This window comes from Pholcus phalangioides, unplaced genomic scaffold, assembly GCF_987345545.1.
Source record: "Pholcus phalangioides strain wild (caught in Gottingen) unplaced genomic scaffold, Ppha-v1.0 ptg000007l_1, whole genome shotgun sequence".
NCBI lineage: Eukaryota > Metazoa > Arthropoda > Arachnida > Araneae > Pholcidae > Pholcus > Pholcus phalangioides.
Window position 1 is genome coordinate 21999442 of NW_028301600.1, and position 22161 is coordinate 22021602.

Here is a 22161-nt window from a genome sequence, read left to right on the forward strand (position 1 = left end):
GAAAGCGGAAGAATGACTTTAGAAGCACACGAAGAGACCTTTTTCAACCGAGTATCATATTCGCTTTTTTGACCACCGCAAACAAAGGATACTTACACAAAGGCTTTTCTCATGAACAATTAGTAAATGACACAAAATGAACACCCTCCATTCCATTGTCCTACATTTTCATTTTGAATAAAACATTTGAATAATATTCGCAGGGACCCACACAAAAAAGCTGGGAATATTTATTTATTTACATTCACAAAAAAAAGGCTGGTTGTACTTCCAATGCGGGGAAGAAAAGAAAAAGCACAATAAAAATCAAAAGGAAAGGACCAAATAATGGCATACTGTATATACATGGGGGACATTAAATTAAAATGGGGTTATCTGATTAAGGAACTCGGAAGGTCAACTAACAACAGATGACAACAACTATGACGTCAAAACTGGGAATAAAAATAAAATACTGAAGTGAAGCAAACAACTCTGACCACCACAGACGCTCCCTTATTCTGACCATGTTTTTTGTTGGGGCAGAGCCTCTTTGTTTTCAAACTTGATAACGGTACCCATGAGTGCCGAAACATATGCCGAGGAATTCTAGATGGTTATTCGTCCTTATTACGTTGGTAATATTTTTGGTCATCCTGTAAGTTTCTGAATGAAAATTTCGTACGGCTTATATGCAGCTGCGGCGTTTCTACGAAAACTTTCTTTTTCAGTGGCCATTTTTTTCTGGAAGCTTCTCATTTGCTAGAAATTACGGTAATCTTAACTCTATGCAATAAAACAGTCTGAACCTGACAACGGCTCAGATATGAATAGATTTCCAAGCCTCATAAATTATAATTAACATAATTTTCAGATACTTACTTCCCCCAAAGATATAATCCATAATGTTTAAAAAACTCAAAATTTATCCAAGAATAACGAAGATAATTCTCGTAAAAATATTCATTAAGAATAATCATTCATCTCGAAATTTAATTAAAGAGTTGAATATAATTAGAAAAAGATAATTGGGTGGTTGATTAGAATAATAATTCATATAATAATACAATTAGTAGGTTTACGTTCGATAAGAAGTCAGATTTTTAGTGGTATTACATGAATGGAATTCGTTAATTATTTCAAAAGTGATGAAAAATTGAATATACTCTATCGACTGTTAACGAAATCTGATTCCTCATCTTTCATACATTAACTTATTAAACTGGGTGGTTTAAGGGGGGGGGGAGAGTTTTATTTCAACATTTTATAATACCGATAAACACATGCTAAAAGATTTTGGATTCCCATCGGAATTGCTCAAGTAATTTTCGAGTGAAGCCAAAAAGATTTCGGAATGCAAACTCATCAATATATTTCTCATTATATATATTCCCCTGGTTAATTTAAATTATTCTGAAGAAATGGTGTCTCTGTGAGGTTTAGATAATATAGTGAAATCTCGCTACAACACGCAACGATACTCGATAAATCCCTCTACAACTATATTTTTTCAAATCATATTTGGAATTGCCTTTCGTCTAAACCAGCGTTTCTCAACGTTTTTGAATCCAAGGAAAAATGTCTTAAACAGTTTGACGGATCACAACATGGTGTCATTCCGTAATTTACGGGACTATACTAATTCACCAGACACCAACTCTAGCCATGTCGCTATATTGCAATTTACTGCCGTTAATGAGATGGGTTGGAAATGAAGGCGCACAATCTATTTGAGGTCGCCTCAAGTCAGCACCTTTTAGAGATAGAAGGCCTCTGCACTGTTTGCCATATATGTCATTCAGACTACCTAGCAAGTTTGCCACATTTTGAAACACAGCACCCTGTTTCGTTTCTTCTTATTTTCGCGTAGAATCTTTCTGATTGGCTCACAAATACCGCATAGTGATTGGATGTGGGGCATAGAAATCGGCAATTCTGAGCCTGATCATTTCTTTTCCTCACAACGATGATACTGGCACGAGCAGGGAATTTTTTCCCCGAATATTCTGAGGGGAAATGGAATACTTACTGACGTCACAAGCAGACTGCGGGAGGCCTATCTCTAGGAGGAGCTGCTCAAGTTCGTTAGGGAAAATATCTTATTTATATCCTTGTCCTGTTTTTTTAAGGAAGCTTATTTAAATTTGCAATGCTGTCTAAACCCGTGAATGATGAATTTTTTATAGTTTATAAATCATATATTATGATAAAATGGCTACATTTCACTTCACTGCGATTTCCAGTGGTCTTTCATTTCCTAAGCATTTGTGACTTTTTGGCAACAATTGTTGGTTTTGCCGACTTACGGTAATAAATAGTAGTATTTAGCTGACAATTGACGATGTCCGTATCTTGCCGTATTTAAGATCCCAGCGCTTCCGATATTATACTTAATATAATATGGTTACAAAATCATGTGGTGAATGTTTTTTTCTTTTTTTCGAGAAATGCATCTTTGTTTACTGCGATTTGCTGCAGCCCTTAGGTTAGCAATTTTTGTAATAATTAGCGAAGTTGTCGGAAATTGCATTTTTTGGCTACATAATCTTATTATGATATCCGTATTTAGGGTCGCAATTTCCAGCATTTTCCTCGATGAGTAACGCCTAGTATAAAGCTGAAATTTTTTTACTTGGTACCAGGATATTATTGAGGCCGGAATTACACTATAGAATTTTTATAATTTTTTTTATAAAACTTGACAAATTTAACAAATAAGTTTATTGGTTGCATTTACTCGAATGTAACCAATAATCTTATTGATTGCATTTTTACAGTTTTATAAAAGAACTTTATAAAACTTTTAGTGTGATCCCTGCCTAATACCAGTTACACCAATTGAACAATTTTACAACTGATTCGGTAGTAAATACCTTTGTCATAATCGAGTACCATCTCTGGTCCGTGGATCACAGGTTGAGAAATGCTGGTCTAAACACCTTTCGATGCAACGATAGATTACATTTCAATACATCCTTTACTATGATAAATCCTGCGGTATCTAATAATATCGGTACTTTGCACTAAAAAAACAATTATCCCTTTAACCTTTTATCTATCATACTGTAAAAAATTAAAATGATTATCATGTAAATTTTTTGGCAGGTCATTTTAAGTGTAATTAAGGGCTAAAATCAGTAAATAAATAAATATTAAATTAGCTCGTATATAGAATTCATTAACGTGGTACTTTAAAGTACCGTCAGCACCCTATCTCTACACTTACAATAAAAATAAAAAATACTAATTCTCAAATATGGCGAATAATAAATACAGTTACAGGAATATTCATTTTACCACCGAGAAAACCCAAATTTGTTTCATACATTTATTAGGGAAGACTTTGCGGGATGTAGTATACAAAAGTGTAATACAGTAAACACTTTTACAGGGGCGAAACGTCTAATTGAATTTTATTCGTCAAAAAATCAAGTGCAATTTTTTTGCCGTTAATAAACGTTCATAAAAATGCATTTTATGGTGGTACTAACACAGGGCTATATATATATATAATAAGGGCTGTTTCATCCCTGTGAAGTCGCGCTTGCCGCTTTGACTCAGTGGGCGTGGTTTCGGAGCTACTGCGTGACGTCACTGCTCAAGCACCTTTTTAAGCCGTGTTTTCCTATGAGCAGGATTTCTGTGCTGCGCGCAACGTGAATCGCCCAGCGCGACACGCCGTCCACTCACCAATCAGAAAAGCAGTATGACTGTTTTCCTACAGAGCGCATCACGACAGCGCTTTACGTCGGGCGTGATTGGCTGACTGCTTCTGGAGGAGTCAAATGCGTCGTGAGCCGCGTGGTTTGCCGATGTTCTCTTCAGTCTTGTTATGTCTTCTTTCCCTTCCCTTCAAACCGGAGCACGCAGACGACAGAGTAGCTGATGCCAGGGCCATATACTATATAGCCACCATGATCTGATGCGCCACGCTAGGAAAACCGTAGCGTGATTATGTAACACGTTTCTACCGACGCGAAATGATGCAGTTTGGTTCACGCAGCGCTAAAAGCCTGCTCCTAGGAAAACCCGGCTTTAGCAGACGTCAGCTGAACACGAAACGTGAACTTTTTTTCATTTTAGTTGCTCATTTACTGTTTTAAGCGATTAAGGGATCTCTCGTTCATATTGTTGTCACAGGTATATGCACGAGTGGTATTTTTATAATCTATAAGCTAAGAAATGGATTAAATCCAAGAAATAGTTGGTAAGTAATAATATACCTTTTGATATTAGCATTCAAAATAACAATAGCAATAACAACTTCAGACATTTTATGTCGAGATAATTTTTTTTTCACATTTGTTTCCCATGTTTTTACGTTGCAGTTGTATTGGTAATAGCGAAGTCCAAAGCATCTAACGGCTACAGCTAATGCAAATGAAAACAAACAGATGAGCAAAAATAATTAGAAAGTTCAGAAGATAATATTGAAATTATGTGTCTCGAGTTGACTTTTAATCCACCCGATTTAAATTAACTAACGTATGTGATTCAACTGAAATGAAGAATCAGAGAAGATTATTCTCAGTGGAAGTTACCTCATAAACAAATACCGAAATTTCTCTCTTTTCAGTGTTTCAAATGTTGAGAAAAGCAAACCAATAAATATACATATGTTAATTCCAATAATCGGAAACATAATTTTAAAAATAATTCAGTCAAATGGGCAGTACAGTGGTTGCAAACTATCGTAATTGACAAGGTAGCAAAGCGGTTCTGTTTGCGCAATGACGTCATCTAGTACCGACTACGGCCAGCACCTCCTAGAGATAGAAGGCCTCCCGTAGTCTGCTTGTGACGTCAGTAAGTAGTCCATTTTCTCTCAGAATATTCAGGGAAAAAAATTCCCTGCTCGTGCCAGTATCATCGTTGTGAGGAAAAGAAATGATCGGGTTCAGAATTGGCGATTTCTATGCCCCACATCCAATCACTATGCGGTATTTGTGAGCCGATCAGAAAGATTCTACGCGAAAATAGGAAGAAACGAAATAGGATGCTGTGTTTCAAAATGTGGCAAACTTGCTAGTTAGTCTGAATGACGTTTATGGCAAACACTGCAGAGGCCTTTTATCTCTAGGAGGTGCTGCTACGGCGCTTCGTGAAACAGCAGCCCTTATTATATAGCGCTAGTGCTGACAACGCTAACTCAGAAGAGATGCCAATAACAGCATGAATTTAGCTGCGCTTGATGATGGTGCCACCTCTTGATATAACGATAACCTCTCCACAACGATATATTTTTCTTGGTCCGCAGACTACAGTGATATCGAGATTTCACTGTATATCCTATGTTTTTGAAAGGTTTTTTTTTTGGGGGGGGGGGGCTTTTATTTTTTTCTTTCATTAACCGCAGCTTATCATGTAAACACTAATGATATTACGAAATTATTTGGAAGTTAATATGTACGTATTTTCAGCACTCACGAGCTTCCCTCTTGGGACAATGATGGACGTCTGACGGGAACGGCCTCGTCCAGTGGGATGACATTCGGTGGTTGCCCAGGAGAATGTGGTATAGTCGGAGACAGTGTCGGCAGAATTGCTGGTGGTGGCACGAACTGCGGAGGTGCACGTTGTACGTCTGGTGAGGGTGGTGGTGCCCTAATATTAGGATGAGGTTTACCGCTGTTCGGTGCACTTTCCAACTGAGTGCAACGGCGATTCTGGAAAAATATGAAATCATATTTACATTCAACAAAGAAGATAGTGTGGAATTTGAGTAAGTAATAAACAAATAAAGAATTTGAATACGTAATTTGAATAAACAATGTACGGATTCGTTAGAGTGAAAATATACAAGGTGTCCTGTAAGTCCTATTGCGGTCTTCATCTCATCAACCGTTCATTGTAAAAGTTTGGTTCTAATTTAAAAATATTCAAAATGTGTTCAGAAAACGCTATGCACTAGTTTCCAGAGTGAAGTACAGTGTGCCAAAAAAACTACATTTTTATACAGCCCCTGTTCTCTAACTTCCAGTTATAAAGTTGTCGCCTTGACTCTCCTGAGACCAACAAAAAAAAAATTCCATGTTCTTAAGTGCAATATTTGCTGAGATATTTGAACTCAAAATAGGAGTACAGTTAGGAAAAATCAGCATAAATGAGAGAAAGGTGAGCCGTCCTTTAGTTTATGCTGTTCTATCTCTCTCACTTTCCCAAATTTTCCTCAGATTTTTGAATTAAATTATTTCAGAGGAAATTGCATATAGAAACGTGGGCATTTTGTTGGCCTCAGGAACGACAGAGCAATGACTTTATCATCGGAAGTTTGAGAATAGGGGGAGGGCGTATAATAATTAGATTTTTAATTTTATGACACCCTGAATTTTCACTCTCGAAACTCACACAGAAATATTCTTAGACAAATTTTGAGAATTTTTTAAATTGAAACCACACCTCTACGACGAACGGTTGATGAGATGAAGGCCGCATCAGGAATTACAGGACACCTTGTCTAAGTATGTTCTTTATATTGTTCAAGGAGCTGAATATGTGTTGAACTTTCATGCCTTTGTGTTATCATAAACCGATATAAGATACACAAGATTATAGCGTTTACTCATCATGACGTTGTGAGTTTTAGCATCCACATTGGTGAGCAGAAAAAAAAGGTCAAAAATAGTTTACTCCTATATCAGTCTAAAACAAACACCTTAGTTAATTCCTAAGTTTTATCACTACACAAAATTTGAATCAAGTGATGATAGTGTTTTCATGAAATCTCGAAAAGATATTTGTGAATTGGGAATACTTATTTGAACTACAGTAGTTATCAAGTAGATGTGTTTCTTTACTTTGCACAATGGAAGTTTACAAGCAAAGGAACTCCACCTTGCGGATAGTTTCTTAAGACAAACCATTGTTAGACCGACAAATATTTTAAGTAGGCAATTGCTAGCTCAGCCAAGAATCCTGCAGAAAAGCTTCCGGGAAATGAAATCCTGCGATGCGTTCGCTACCCGAGCAGCGATAATCTTCTACGCCTGGCATAATTGCCTACGATGTCTATGACCGGAGCAAATATTAGGTTTACGAGGAACACTTCTCATGATTTAGAACTACCATTGCATAGTTCAACTCCATGCATTATGTCGTATCCGCGATAAATATAGCAGACACAGCATTTAGATTACCTTTAACTGTCTCACGTAACGAAATGATTGCATGGTGGCACGCTTTGCTTAAAGCAATACACATACGTATGTATCATACGTATCACACGCGCGCGTTACGCACGTAATACATAAATGTTTGTGTGTTTTCGTGTTACTGGCTTCGTGGTACCACATGATACCACAGCGGTTTTGGGGGAATAAAATATTTTTAAGGAAGACATTTTTTCTGATTTTCTACTATTTAATTATTTTCTTGTTGCAGGACGTCCAACCAGTGGCACATCTACAGAGTTTAGTGGGCTATTTAATGCCCAGGCAGGCAAATTCAGAGGGGCGGTAAATTTGAGGAATGAGTGGCTGAGAAAATTTGTAGAATGAGACAAGGGGGACGAAATTTGTATAATCCTCAATAAATCCGCCTTTGTCCAAACAGCAAGAGACTATGTAAGTGAGTGACCAAAAGATTGAGCTAGAAAGTTTGCAAGTACGTGAATGGGCAAAAGAGTGATATATAGAGTGGTGGACCAGATCAGTGAGTGGCGTAGAGCGTGTGCAAGCAAAGCAATCATAATATGCATAACATCCTAGTGCTATGGTGAATTTCATAAATATGAAAGAAATTCCAAACGAGTTTAGAGTACGTGTGATGAATACAGTTGGACCCCCATGTATTGATAACCAATTTTCGGTTAACAAGCAAAAATTTTGAAGGAATTTTTACTTGGTTAACGAGTGACGCTTCGCATTACGAGCTGCGTTTTGTTTATTTATTTTCACGATATCCCAACTGAGGTAATGGTTTTTGCTTTTCGCCCACACACTAACTACATATATACTAATATATATATACTAGATACATATTTATATTCCTTTAAGACCAGGAAATTTTTGAAAAAATGATTATTTTGCACGATCGATCGAGCTCGGTCTTAAAGGATTGTGGGATTTTGATTAATATTATCCCCTACATTCTCCGGTAAGCGTGCCTCAGTTGGAAAATTAACATACGTGCGAGTATGAATGTTTACGATACGAAAATAGAAGTAGCATAGCAGCGATGCGTATGCTTGAAGTTTTTTTTTTTTTTTAATTGTGCTTGTGGAGAAGCCTGTGGGCTGATTTGCATTATTGAAAGTGACTTTGAAAGACTAGCTTATGAAGAGGGGCCACTACTTGTCGAAGAGATTGTGTGCTTGGGGAAGACCATGGACTGGAGGTGCATGAGGATGGCATTCAAGAACTATTGGCGGAAAATGTCTAGAAGTTGACCGTAGATGAAGTGATGGATCTCTTTTGTGCCCGCACCAGCAAGAGTTCATGGAAGGTATCTCGTCTGGGAAGAGAGAAGCAAGGAGAAGTCCCTCACATAAAATAAGATTAGAGATATGTGTAGAATGTGGGAATCTATGCAGAACACTGTAAAAAAGAAACACCCAAATAAAGCTGTAGCAGTCTGCGAGCAATGAATCTGTCCAACGAACACTGTAATTTACCATTTCCCCAGAAATCCTAAAAAGGAGGCAAAAGCAAGTGTCATTGGATAAGGTTCTTTTTGAAAGTCACGCAAAAAGAATAAACTTGCAAACAACGGTGAGTCTGCAAATCGTCCTAAACGATAGTTTCCTTTCTCTCGTCGTTTAGAGTAGGCCCATATGTAGACATTATCGTATTGCATGTTTATTTATGACATTATTTGTATTATGTCTTATTTATGACATTATTTGTATTATGTCTTATTTATGACATTATTTGTATTATGTCTTATTTATGACATTATTTGTATTATGTCTTATTTATGACATTATTTGTATTATGTCTTATTTATGACATTATTTGTATTATGTCTTATTTATGACATTATTTGTATTATGTCTTATTTATGACATTATTTGTATTATGTCTTATTTATGACATTATTTGTATTATGTCTTATTTATGACATTATTTGTATTATGTATTATTATTATTATTATTGTGTTTAATTGTTGATTGAATGCCGTTTTTATTAGTCATTTTTATGTGAATAAATAATTCTGGAACGAATTATGCGAGTTTCCATTATTTCCTGTGTTCGATTGGAATAACGAACTATTCGGATAACGAGCACGTTGGCGGAACGAATTAAACTCGTTAACCGAAGTTCCACTGTAGTGCGATTTGTCATGTTTACCAACGAGGCGATGCTCGAGCACTATGCATAACCACCGGTAAAAGTGATTAATAGAAGGGAACTTATCAAATTTACCAACGACGCTTGGGAACTATGCACAATCGCCTGTAAAAGTGATAAATTTAGGGGAATTTATTAAATTTACCAAAATGCTCGGTGGTTGTACATAATAATCAGATTGCAACACACACATATGCATAAATACAACTTATTTCGTTGAGCACAGAATCACACCGGTTTTTGGAATGTACGGCGACATAATATTTGAGGATCTATATTTGTTCAAGATATTTATACATTGTTTGCATTTTTTCCTTCAGATATATGTTCTAAAATACTTGCGCTAACTAAGCAACAACTCATCGATGAACAAAAGTAGCGCAATAATACGAGGGAAGTATGCCTTAAATGCAGTTTAAGCAGGGATCTGTTTTCGAAAGAAAGGAGTAAACCTCTCAAAGGCCTCTTTCAAAATAATAGCTCTTTTAAAGCTCGCAAACTAATCAAGGTTTTAAGGACTCTCATTCGACCGACATTTATGTTCTCACACTGCAAGATTTTATTAATATTCTGGCGCCAATATTTTCACGACAACGAGTCTCAAGTATTCGAAGCAAAAGAATGTATTGTGTTGAGCTATTCAAGCGGAAGATCAACTCATATATTCTTCAAAAGCTTATAAGTTTTGCTTTCTTTTCGTCAGCTGATTCTCGCGTGATTGTTGAGTCGTTCGTTCGTTGTTATTGTTCTTCTTTTAGGACGGTGGACTAACCGAGAGAGCTTTCTCGAGTCCCTAATTATTCGCTGCACACGGGCTTTAGCAAACAAGCTTTCGCGGACACGTGTTTACTTTTAGTGGCTTGAGGGTGTGCCAAGATTCCCTTTTTGAGCTTTTATTTCTCTCATTTAGAACCGCACACTCTTTACATAAACTTTACCACTTCTTTACTGGATGGGAACATCGCCTGCGCGAACTTCTAAAATACGAATGATGTACGCTGACAAGTTACCCCACTAAGAAACTAAGCCGCCGTGAATGACAGCCGATATTACGTTTAAAGCTTGTCTTCTTACAAATCATCTTCCAAGTTTCTCAATCGGAAGAGAACAATGCTTATTAACTGAACTAAGGACAACGAGCTACGACAAGATGTCACTTTTCTTTCTTTGGTTAAAAATTTTAGGAAAAGGTAATTTATTCCTGCTTAAAAGTTGAAATTTATTCGAAGACTCTTTATTCCTTCAAAGACTTTGGAAAGAAAAAGCAAACGAAAACAAACAGATAAACTTTTAAATTATCACTAGACTAATAAACTTATCGATATACACTGAAAGAACAAATTATTAGACACATCCATCAACAGTGGGAACCCCCGCCCCCAACGGATATTCTCAGTTAACGGACACTTTTCTGATTCCCGTGGTCCGGTGGAATAGGGCTTTAATGTATTTCACTCCCCGTTAGCGGACACTCTCGATAGCTGACACTAAAATCAGGCAAACTCTAATTTATTAATTTTTGGTCATACACCGAGAATTTGTTATTCAACTAAGATTATGTTTAATCCCAAGCTCGTGAGATGATAATGTTAAATATGATAAATTATCAATTGATTAATTAATTAACTGAACAAATATTTTTCCCAGGATTGTGAATTCGAATGGTAATGTTGGTTTTGTTTGTTGATACGAGTGAAGAAAGCCAACGTTATACAAGACTGATAGTGTTGTTATAAATGCTTTTATCTTCACACTTATTTTAGTTTTTCATGCAAAATATGTGTTGTGCATGCATCATGTGCGGGTAAAAATAATTAATTGGTTTAATGAAAAGAAGAAAGGTTATACAGGGTGGACAAAAAGTCCGCGTAGAAACTTTAAAAAATTCATGAAAACCCGAAAAATAACCGAAATAAAAAACGGTTTGCAGGGTTAGCATCGCTAGGTCAAGGGATAAATGATCAGCTGAGATGCTGACATATCTTGAATCATTGACAGAGATCTCCAGGGGTACGAGGAATGTTAAGGGTTTTCAAATGCTTCCCAGACTGTTTTACCATTAATGAGATTTTTGATGGTGCGTGGGGCACCAGAAGACACACCTGTTCCCTCCCCCCAATTGCAGCCGTGGAATTGCAGTTATTCTATATTTCACATAATCTTGTTATGCATGTGCTATCGCATACCAAATGTTTTTGCTGAAATTTAAAATTCAGAAAATCTTGTATCTACAACTCATCCACGATCGCATTCATTTATGTCGCTACATTTGGTCAAGATAAGATTTTGAAGTATGATTTCTGAAGCTCTGTCATATATTCTACTCAGTGCTTGCGCCAGTGCAGCTTTTATTCAAATGGAAGTGCTTATGCTGATTTGTATATAAATAATCCTAATACAATAATTTGTTCTTCCAGTGTACCTAAGAAAAGTTTAACTCTACAACATGCTAACAGAAGTATAACATATTGAAAAAAAATCATAATACACTTGATTTAAATCAACTGACTACGTGCGGGACACTTTTCTTTAAAACAGCGCAGTTTTTACAAAACATGTGGTTCCAACAATACTGTAAAACAAGGTAATCCAGTGAAATTTCTAAAATTTATATATATCCATAACTTTTTTAAATATTTTGTGTGTTGTCAAAATAGTTCATTTTCAACACTTACGCCAGACATTATACACTGAAAGCTACAGAATATATCCAAATAGTTTTAGTACTGTATGTTGCTATGATTGTGTTATCTATGCAATGAACTAAAATCTTTTAGGTACACTAAATATTCTCTGAGGTATGGCAGTTTTCATGAAGCAGTACGTGAATTTTCCACACAAAAAATTCAAAATGTTTTATTCAAACAGCTGTAAAATACTAAATTCTGAACATATAGCCAAGAATATTGTACAATGTATAGGCAATATTATCTGAAACGCTGTTAAAACATTTCATGAGAATATCTTGGATAGTTTTTGAGAAATTTGGTTGTGCATCGAGTAAAGTAACAAGAAAATGAATCTTCAAAAAACGCGTTTGAAAATTGTTTGCTGTTTTTGAAACCATTGTTTCCAAATGATTTAAATCAGCCATAACTTTGTTTTTACTTATTGCATGTATAAATAAATCAATTTTGGATTATGTGTAAAATATTCTTTCAAATAAATTTAAAAAAAGCATTATCGACAATTTTCATAAAATTCGTCATTTCGACGTAGTCAGTAGCCTCAAGTCATCATTTCCAAGATAAATGAACTATTCGGGAATCTCTCGTTTACCATTTCAATGTCACAATCATTTTGAAAGTAATAGGCATAAAATATATTTTTGTATGATATACATTTTAATTGTGTTGTGTTCTACAGACTTTTCGTAAAAGTATAGGGATAATGTAAAGCCTCGTAAAAGAAAATAGAAAATCGGGAACGCGTATATAATATGTATTTTGTATTATGCATAAAGGGAATAAAAAAAAAAAATAAGGAAAGAAAAATAAGGGGAATGCAAGAATAAGAAAGATTTGCATGATGCGGAAAAGAAATGGTTGTAACTGCGGTTCCTAAAGAAGCACAAGCGAAGTCATCAATTTCTCTTCCTAAACCCCAGAAAAGTAGAAGCAAAACAAAAAAATAAGTAGAGAAAACAGAGAATTTGCATAGCATCGCGATGAATAAAAACGAGGGAATAAGAGGGTAGGGAAAAAAAAATGCATATAAAGAAGAAAAATCGAATTTATTTAAATGCTGGAAATCGCTGGATGCTCTCTTGCATTCAAAAAACTGCAAGCAGCATCTTATAAATGAATAGCCGCTGTTCGATCCGGACTTATCCCCATAAGGAATTTATTTTGCTTATCTCTTTCAATTCATGCTAGTACACATTTGTGATACACTTCTTGTGTTATTAGTTTGCTAGCGCTAAAGAAATGGTCTCTCTCTCTCTCTTTTTTCAGAGCATCCTAAAATTAAGTTGCATTGCTTGGAACCCGGCCAGCACCATACTTGAGAACTTTTTGGGATTTGTTTTTTTTTACCCCAATCCCGTTCTCTCTCTCTGTCTCTCTCTCTTCCCCTACGTAAGTTTGAAAATATACCGTTTTCAATGATTTGCTTTGATTTCGTAGTAATATATTTTATGTTCTTGTAACGGCGAGAGAATTTCGTTGCTTATTTCCTATGTGAGATGAAATCAAAGTTGCAGGGAGCTGCGAGAAAGTAACTGGAATAAAGCCTCTTGTATTTATGTATATTTAATGATGCGATATCCGTAGAAATTCTCTATATTTTAGGAGTAAATTTTTTTTAAGAAAGGAAAACATCGGTTGGGAATTTTTATCGAATATTTTTATTTACAAGTCAAGTACACTTATATCTAGAGCCCGGATAATATGCTAATGCATAAGTGCATATGCAGTTGCATATTTTAGCACTTTTTTATACTTACTGCGCATAAATGCATAAAACTGATTTTGCAAAAACTTCTGACCATGATGATCATGGAATTCTTTTTAACAAAATTAAGAAAATTTGTTTCAACTTCGCTTTAGTGAATTGGTTTATTTTTTTGCTTATTCAATAGAGTGTTACATGTATCCTCTATATCCAGTTTAAGCCAATGTTTTGTTGCTAGTTCTGGTGTACCTCAGGGATCTGTCCTAGGCCCGTTATTATTTATTATTTTCATCAATGACCTTTCCACACTTTTCAAAAATTGTCTGCTCTTGATTTGAATATTTTTTAAAGTATTGATTGATTTGATGTATGCTATTGCCTACAAAATGAGTTGTTTTTACTTCATGAATGGTATTTAATTAATCTCAATATTGATAAATGTTTTGTTCTTTCATTCACTCGCAAAAAGGAATCCAATATTTTATAGATATAGCATTAATAATAGCCAATTGTTTAAAACAGTGTTTCCCAAAGTGGGTAATATCGCCCCCTGGTAGGCGATGGAAAGGTCCAGGGGGCGATAGTAGGCGAGTATAACATGGGATCCTATGGGTTCGCTTGAGTCGGGAGGCGACGAGAGAAAACATTTCTCTGAAGGAAGGGGGGCGATAGAACAAAAAGTTTGGAAAACTATGGTTTAGAAGAACCTCTGCGACCGATTTGGGAGTTATTTATAGTACCAATTTTTTTGATCACATTAGAAAAAATCTTTGTTCTGAATCATTTAAAAAACTTGGTTTGCTTAAGAGAATGTCGAGAGATTTCAACGATATTAATACTTCAATATCCCTTTTTAATACCCTTTTAAGATCTAAACTGGAATATGCTTCAATTATCTGGAACCCATTTTACACTTGCCATATTATGAGTCTTGAAATTATTCAAAACAATTTTCTAAGGTATTTATATTTCAAAAACGTGGTCCTTATAACAATATTTTATCTGACATTTATCTCCGCAACCGTTTCTATGTCATTATCCGAGGATGATGTCACTCTCCGCTATCCATACGAAGGTTTTAACAGCTGACTGATGCAAAGATACATTTGGGAAAGAGAGGAAATTCAACTGCTCTTGCGGGCAATCGAACCCACGTTCTCTCGCTTGCCGTGTGAGCGCCTTAAACCACTAGAGTATAAAGGCAACGAATGCCGCAATCTTTCCTTAGAGCTCGTGTGCACTGAACGTGACCGTACATGGGTGATTGGACCCTATTCAGGCCAAAGCTCACGATTGCTGACATCGCCACCAAGAAAGAAAGAGGTACCCGTTGTCTTTGTAGTCTAGTGGTCATGGTGTCCCCCCAGCAAGTGAAATCCTCATTGTTTTAATAGCATCAAAAATCTCTACCTATTGAGAAACTAAAAAAACATTGACTGATGACAAGTAAAATTCATAATCATCGTTGATTTTTTTTAACATTTGCTGCACATTAATGCTGAATAAAAACCATTAGCATAAACTCTAATAATAGCAGTGAAATCAATTAAATTTTAAAAAATGTATGAATGTTCTATTTATCCTGTATGTACTGCAGGTATGTATGTATGTCCTGTACGTGCTTCACAGCTCCAATAAATTTTTATCCTCATTAGATATCAACAAAAACTGTATTCATTCAATATTAAATTTAATTACGTGCTGCATAAGCTTATTTTGTTCGGGACAATTTAAATGCAAGTTCAAATACAAAGGCTACAACAGACAAGATGCCCAACGAGGTGGCTGAAAAAAATGTCCAAAAAAATAGGGATATCGAAAAAATACATATCTGAACTATACAGCAACTCAATAAGAGCAATAAAAACCAATAATTTTGATAAAATATAAATATACCGCCCATAAAAAATTATGGTTGTTTCCTCTACGTAGGGATAGCTTTTCTCGATTTATCCCAATACATTTATAGTATTTATTTTTAAACTCGTCAATTGCGTTAGAAATCTTGACCTCCTGAAGCAAGCTATTCCATTTTTTCGCAACCCTATTGAAGAAAAATTCCCTCCTACACCACAGTCTAGAATTTTCCCTTACCAATAGATGCTGGTGTCCCCTTGTCAAAACAGTTGATTGACGATATATTTAACAACTCATGGTCCATTTTATCCATCCCTTGAAAAATTCCAAAAACCTCGATCACATATCCCACCGACACCTGCGCTCTTCCAATGTAAACACATTCAAAAAATGAAGTCTCTCAAGCCCCCTGTGCCAACAAGGACACGCATAGCCTTTCTCTGCACTTCTTCAACAAATTCCATTTACCTCTGTAGGTATGGTCTCCAACGGCATATTCCAATACAGGTCCAACTAAGCCCCGGAAAAGTGAAAGAATCACTTTAGGGGAATGCGACGACACCTTTTTGAGGATGAAACCGACCTGAACGCTTTTTAACCACTGCTGAATAATACTCAGTCTCTCGTCAATGAGGATTTCCAAATCGGTGATCCTAGTTACATCCGGAATTACACCACCATGCAATTCGTAAGTGAAATGTGGGTTGTTCGAACCAAAATGAGCGACCATGCACTTGACCATGCAACTGTAAAGGTCATACTCCAATCGTTACCCTGCTGCACTCATATTAAAGTTCGTCTGGAGCCTCTCCCTTTCGCAATGATTCCCGACAACCCCATATCACGTCATCTACGAATTTGCTCACAATCCCATCGATATCCTGATCGATCTTATCGATAAAAAGTGAAAAAGAACGGGACCCATGACACTTTAACAATGCACTTCATGCATACATACAATTGCTATATAAGCTTATTTCAAGACCTTTACTGTAACATACACGTGGTTATATAACATAACTTCTCAAATCACCAATAAGCGAACTCGACTGTATTTGTTCATAACACCGTTCTGCAAAACTCTGTTAGATTAGAACCAAATGAGTCGCAAACCCAAGATGGCGATAATTGGGCTCCGCAAATTGATTTCTACATTTATTTATTTATTTTTTTGGTGAAATTGAAATTTTACATATCTTTTCTTCTTGATTTCATTGCGCTTTCTTGTTTTTACATAACTTGGAAAAAGTTTTATTACTATTTTTTTTTTAAATTCCGGAAATGGCAATCGGGCATTCATGGTGTCGTTTGCCACTTGTCACATCGTTCATCTACAATACTTCGATAGATTTGGGACCTACGACGGTTTTTGTCATTTAAAAGTAGTACAAAGGCAGATACAGTCGGTCCCGCTTAATTGCATAACGGATAAATGGATATCCCGCTTCTGCCAATAAAATCCTCCGGAACCGAAATTTCTACCATAAAGACAATTCTAAAGTTCCTCGCTTTGAGTGATAATTTCATAAACTTTTCACCGCTTAATCGACTTTTCTAATTCGCGCGACGTTTGTAACTACTCTGTGCACAATATTTTTTATCAGATAACACATTCGAAATTATGGCAAACATGTTGCAAGTTAAAATATATAAAAAACCTAGACTTTGGGGGGGGGGATATCTCTCATTATTCAAGCTCTATTTAATATATTTAATTATTTCACAAGTTATTTTTGAAAACTATGAAGCCCCCAGACGGCACTAACTTTGGTAATAAATGTAAAAATCGTAAGTATTGTGATCGCGTGCGTGCGCGCGTTGTAATTTAATAAAATTTTAATTTAATTCTCATGTCGGATTTATTCGAGAAGCTTTATTAATATTGCTCTTTCATTGAGTTTTCAAAATACATACTATACTAACGGTGTTAAATGCATGGCCGGGGATACGGGAGGCGTGGGGGGGGGGGCATTGCCCCCCAGCGTCAAAGGTGGAGTCAACTAATCTAATGTATATATGTATATATGAATTGACATCATCATCATCGTGCACCCCCCCCCCCCCGACTTCCAAGCCTGTCTCCGCCTATGGTTAAATGGCTATTGAATTGTTTCTCGCATAATCGAATAACCCGCTTAATCGTATAATATGTGCTGGAGAATTTGATCTCTCCGTTTGCCGGGACGGCTGTAATAATTCAGTCTTTGGAAAAGAGTTGAAGTAATTTCATTTACTATTTTGTAATTGCAATTAATCTTACATACTCAAGGACTTTAATTTTTTTCACTTTAAAGCAAAATATTTTATCTGAAACATGTACTATTATTTTATTTTAGTATGAGCAGTTTTTAGGGTTGAAACCATAGAAACCTTTTGCTGTCAAAATGACTCTATTTTGAACTTCTATGGAATTTTTCGATTTCGGCGGGCGAGGTTTTTTTTATACACAGATGATTTTCCTAATTGAACTGAAGTCTCTAGAGATCGAAGCAATAGCTATATAGATACTATTACCACCATTTACATTGTCTGTTTCATGTGATGCACATGTCATGCTATCTCAGTAAATAATTACAAAAAACAACGCGAATCAGACAAAGTTTGAATTATATGAAAGGTTTATAACTTTATATGCAAGATGCGTTTTATTTGAATAACATAGAATGATTTAGTAGAGCATTAAGACTCATTCAGGTTCTTCGTTGGGAAAAACCTGATATATATATATATATATATATATATATATAAAAGAGAGAACATTGGATATTGAAGATTCGGAAAATTGCTGTTCTCATCAAAAATGCATCGACCCCCCTTGAACATGTAGTTTTGTGGATATGACATGAGAAAAAAATATCCTGATAGACAAGACGAATGGTATATTTCAGCTTAAATTTGTGAACATCTATTCTCTCGTTTCTTCATACTCTAGTCCACATCCTTGGGAATATATTTTAGTCTACCATTAAGCCGTCTAGTATTTATGGTTTATAAAAGAACGGTTTTTACTCTTGAAAAAAAAAATGCATAGCCTATCAATCTTTAAAAAGCCCTTAATGTTATTTACCTGGTCTTCTTAATTTCATTGTGTTTCGGCAAAAAGAAAAATATTTTTAAATATTAGATTTGAATTCGTGATATTCAATTAACTCTTTCGAATGAACTCATTTAAGTTTCTTCTTCAGTGAAATAAACTCCATGTCATTTGATATTGATATTTTTCAAACGTTTTGCGAGTCAAACAGAAAACCTCAAGGGGCCTCACACCTTTTAACATAGTGAAAAACTATGCTCTAGTAGAAATATCATTAAAAATGCTACTTAATCATTGATTCATTTCACATTTTTTACATATATTTTTGATTATATATGCTATCTTATGTCAGTATCTCTCTCTCTCTCTCTCTATATATATATATATATATATATATATATATATATGTGGTATTTAAAAAAGAAATGCGTAGTGTATTTATATTAAGATATAGACACGTAGACACTCAGCAGAGCAATTCCATAACATCAAGAATAATGAGAATTTATTTAAAGTGGTGAGAGCAGATGAGAGCTGCTGCCACCCTTTGCAAAAGACAAACCTCAACTGATACGAGTACATGGGCTTCTTCTATACACTCCCACGCAGACAGCGTGACCCCCAGACAGCATGACCTATATTTACATTACCATTCTCAAGCACATTCCAAGAATCCGAAAACATGGGGGGTACACCAGCACCTAGTACATGAGGGAACGTTTCTTTCTACGTAGAAACACAATATATATCCAATACTCAATTTTTTGCAAATGTAGAGAAAAAACCCATTAAACAGCTTGTGTGCATGTTCAAATAGCGTTACATCAATGTAATTGAATAAAACTTGATTCAAAATGAAGGAAACTGTTGAGTTCGTGAAATGAAGCAAAAGATTGAGATTTCATCGACTCAATCTTATTTAAAATTAAATTTTAAATTTAAATTGTTTTGAATTTTAAATTTAAATTGTTTTGAATTGTAAATTTAAATTGTTTTGAATTTTAAATTTAAATTGTTTTGAATTTTAAATTTAAATTGTTTTGAATTGTAAATTTAAATTGTTTTGAATTTTAAATTTAAATTGTTTTGAATTTTAAATTTAAATTGTTTTGAATTGTAAATTTAAAATTTGAAATTCAATTTTAAATAAGATTCAATCAGTGAAATCTCGATATTTTGCTTCATTTCATGAACTGAACAGTTTCTTTTATTTGAATTAATTTTTATTCAATTACATTGATGTAATGCTATTTTACCATGCGTGCAAACTGTTTTTAATGCATTATTTTTAAAATTTGTAAAGCATTAAGCATGTATATGTGATATGTAAAACTTTATACTAACATAGGATAACATACAATTAAAAATATGTGTAAAAATTTGAAATAAATCAATGGTTAAGTAGTATTTTTAATGATATTTCTACTAGAACATAGTTTTTCACCATGTTAAAAGGTATGAGACCCCTTAAAGACACTTTAATAATTTTTGGAAGGAACTAATTAAAATGAAGTAATAACAGAGCGGAATTTGTCTTCGAAAATCCCATGATGAACTTCCTTTTGGATTAGTTTCTCTCAGTATATAAATTAACTAGAAATTTAATAAAACCTTGTACAACTTTTGACTGCTGCATTTCAGGAGCTGACTGATTAATGCGGCACGAGAGTACTTGTTAAGCGAGTTCAGGTCACTTGAAATCAGCTAATCACGTAATAACAGAAGATATAGTAGGCTTATAACAAATATCGATCATTTCCAAACGAGGACTGACCCGTCGATCACTGACCTAATGGTTAAGCTAGTTTAAGGGACAGGTCGTAAATTTAACTGAATGGAACACAGATACACCCGCTGAGGATTAATGCTATTCGGCCATAGGATTCCAAGAAAGCGACAGTTTGGCAGCTTTAAGCTTTTAATGCTTTCCTTCAAACGTTTACTGATCTGAGCATTTTCCTGCTCCGCTAGACAGAAAGAATTCTGGACAGAAAACAATTGTTTCTCTCTCTCCAACGAATACATTTCTAGCCTTTATTTTAACATCGATATTGATTTTTTTTGTGCCGAAGAATCAGTTTTTTGTCAAATAAGATGATCGAAACGTGTCAGAAGAATTTAAATTAACCCTCTATGGTTCTGCATGTATTGAATATACATGGCCAAAAACCCATTATAGCAATTTTTTCTCTCAATTTTTTTGGTATTTTAGAAAATACATCTTTTCGTGCCATCTCAGTACAAAATACGGCTCTATAAGTACAATACTTTTTCATCAAGGAAGAGTTGATTTTTCTGATTGGTGTTTTTTTTTTAGAGCTGCTGAAACTTTACGTGTTCAGAGAGTTAAAAAATCGCACCGAATTCTGGGTATTGGAATCAAAATTAAACGTAAAACCACTGAACTTTGCTAAGCAAGATTTTATGTTTTTATAGAGAACATTAAAACCGATGAAAACTATATATTTTACCTTTAATTAACCATTTCAGCTGATTAAAAATACATTCCAATTATTTAATTGCTGTTATACATTGTTTCAATAAAATATATACTAACAGCACTAATTTACATCCTTTTTTGTAACATCGCATGAATTATTAAAAAGCATTGAACAGTGATTTGACCAGAAAATTTACGGTGACAGTAAAATAATGCAAGTAAGGAATATAAGCCAATAAACTTTGAGCAGATAGGGATTAATTATTTGTAACTTGCAGCACATTTATTTGTGATTTCTTGGTTGAAAACCATCTTAGAAGATTGGTATGAGTGCACAATTAATTAAAAATAACTGATCAAGCTGTTAATCAATTATGCTATCGACAAAAAAAAAAAAATAGTCACAATATTTTACCTATAATCTTTGATGTTGAAAATAAGATGGGTGTTGTATCATTCCTGCTTCCATTATGGGTTTTAAACGTTTTCAAAAGCAATTCTTTTCCTGCCAAACAGCAAGGTATTTTCTTCAGTGGGGAATAGAAGACGAATAAAAAACTCAGTCAAAGCAATCCGTTATACCGTATAAAATGAAACCATCCTAATGTCCAAGGTATACACACGGTTTTTTTTTCTCCTAACCGTAATTCTCGCAGAATCATTCCGTGCGTTGGTCTAAATTCGAAAAGGATCTTAAGCACAGGAAATGGAATTCTTTCTCTCCTTTTCCTTCATCCGCCGCTGAATGAAGGAAGGAATAGAAAAAAAGCGAAGGAAAGTTGGGAGAAAGAGAATAAGGTCGTTTTCTGAAGGAAAAGCGAAGAATCTGTGTTGGACACGAAGCTTCTTCCGTAATGGAAATAAGATTTCCAGTTTCGGTGTGAAACGTTGTAAAAGAAAGAAAAGAACTTGTAAAATGGGTAGTTGAATGGGTTGAAAATAAATATTTTGCTTCCGCCTGGCCGTGCTTTCCTCGCACATGTCAGTCCACGCGTGAAAAAGTCATTTCTAAGAGATTTAACAGTTTCCTCGAGGTATGTGGGTGTATTTCGTGAAAAGACACGAAACAAGAATTTTGGCAGCTCGTTGATGGCCGTTTTTGGTAACAGAGAGAAAGATAGAGAAAGATCTGTGGATTCTCATTTTAAGCCATTATGTTGTTGTCACAGTC

General features: G+C 35.0%; 1 protein-coding gene across 2 annotated transcripts in view; it reads right to left on the bottom strand.

Annotated features, from left to right (window-relative positions):
* Positions 1 to 22161, bottom strand: part of LOC149085063 (neuroligin-4, X-linked-like) — a 300822-nt gene that overhangs the window by 2811 nt on the left and 275850 nt on the right. Inside the window, exon 7 of one of the 2 annotated variants that reach the window (XM_089232845.1) lies at positions 5407 to 5645. In XM_089232845.1, the coding sequence (XP_089088971.1) occupies positions 5407 to 5645 (239 nt within the window). Of the gene's footprint in view, positions 1 to 5389; positions 5646 to 22161 lie in introns of both variants that reach the window. The other variant, XM_089232846.1, reaches the window with a different exon arrangement.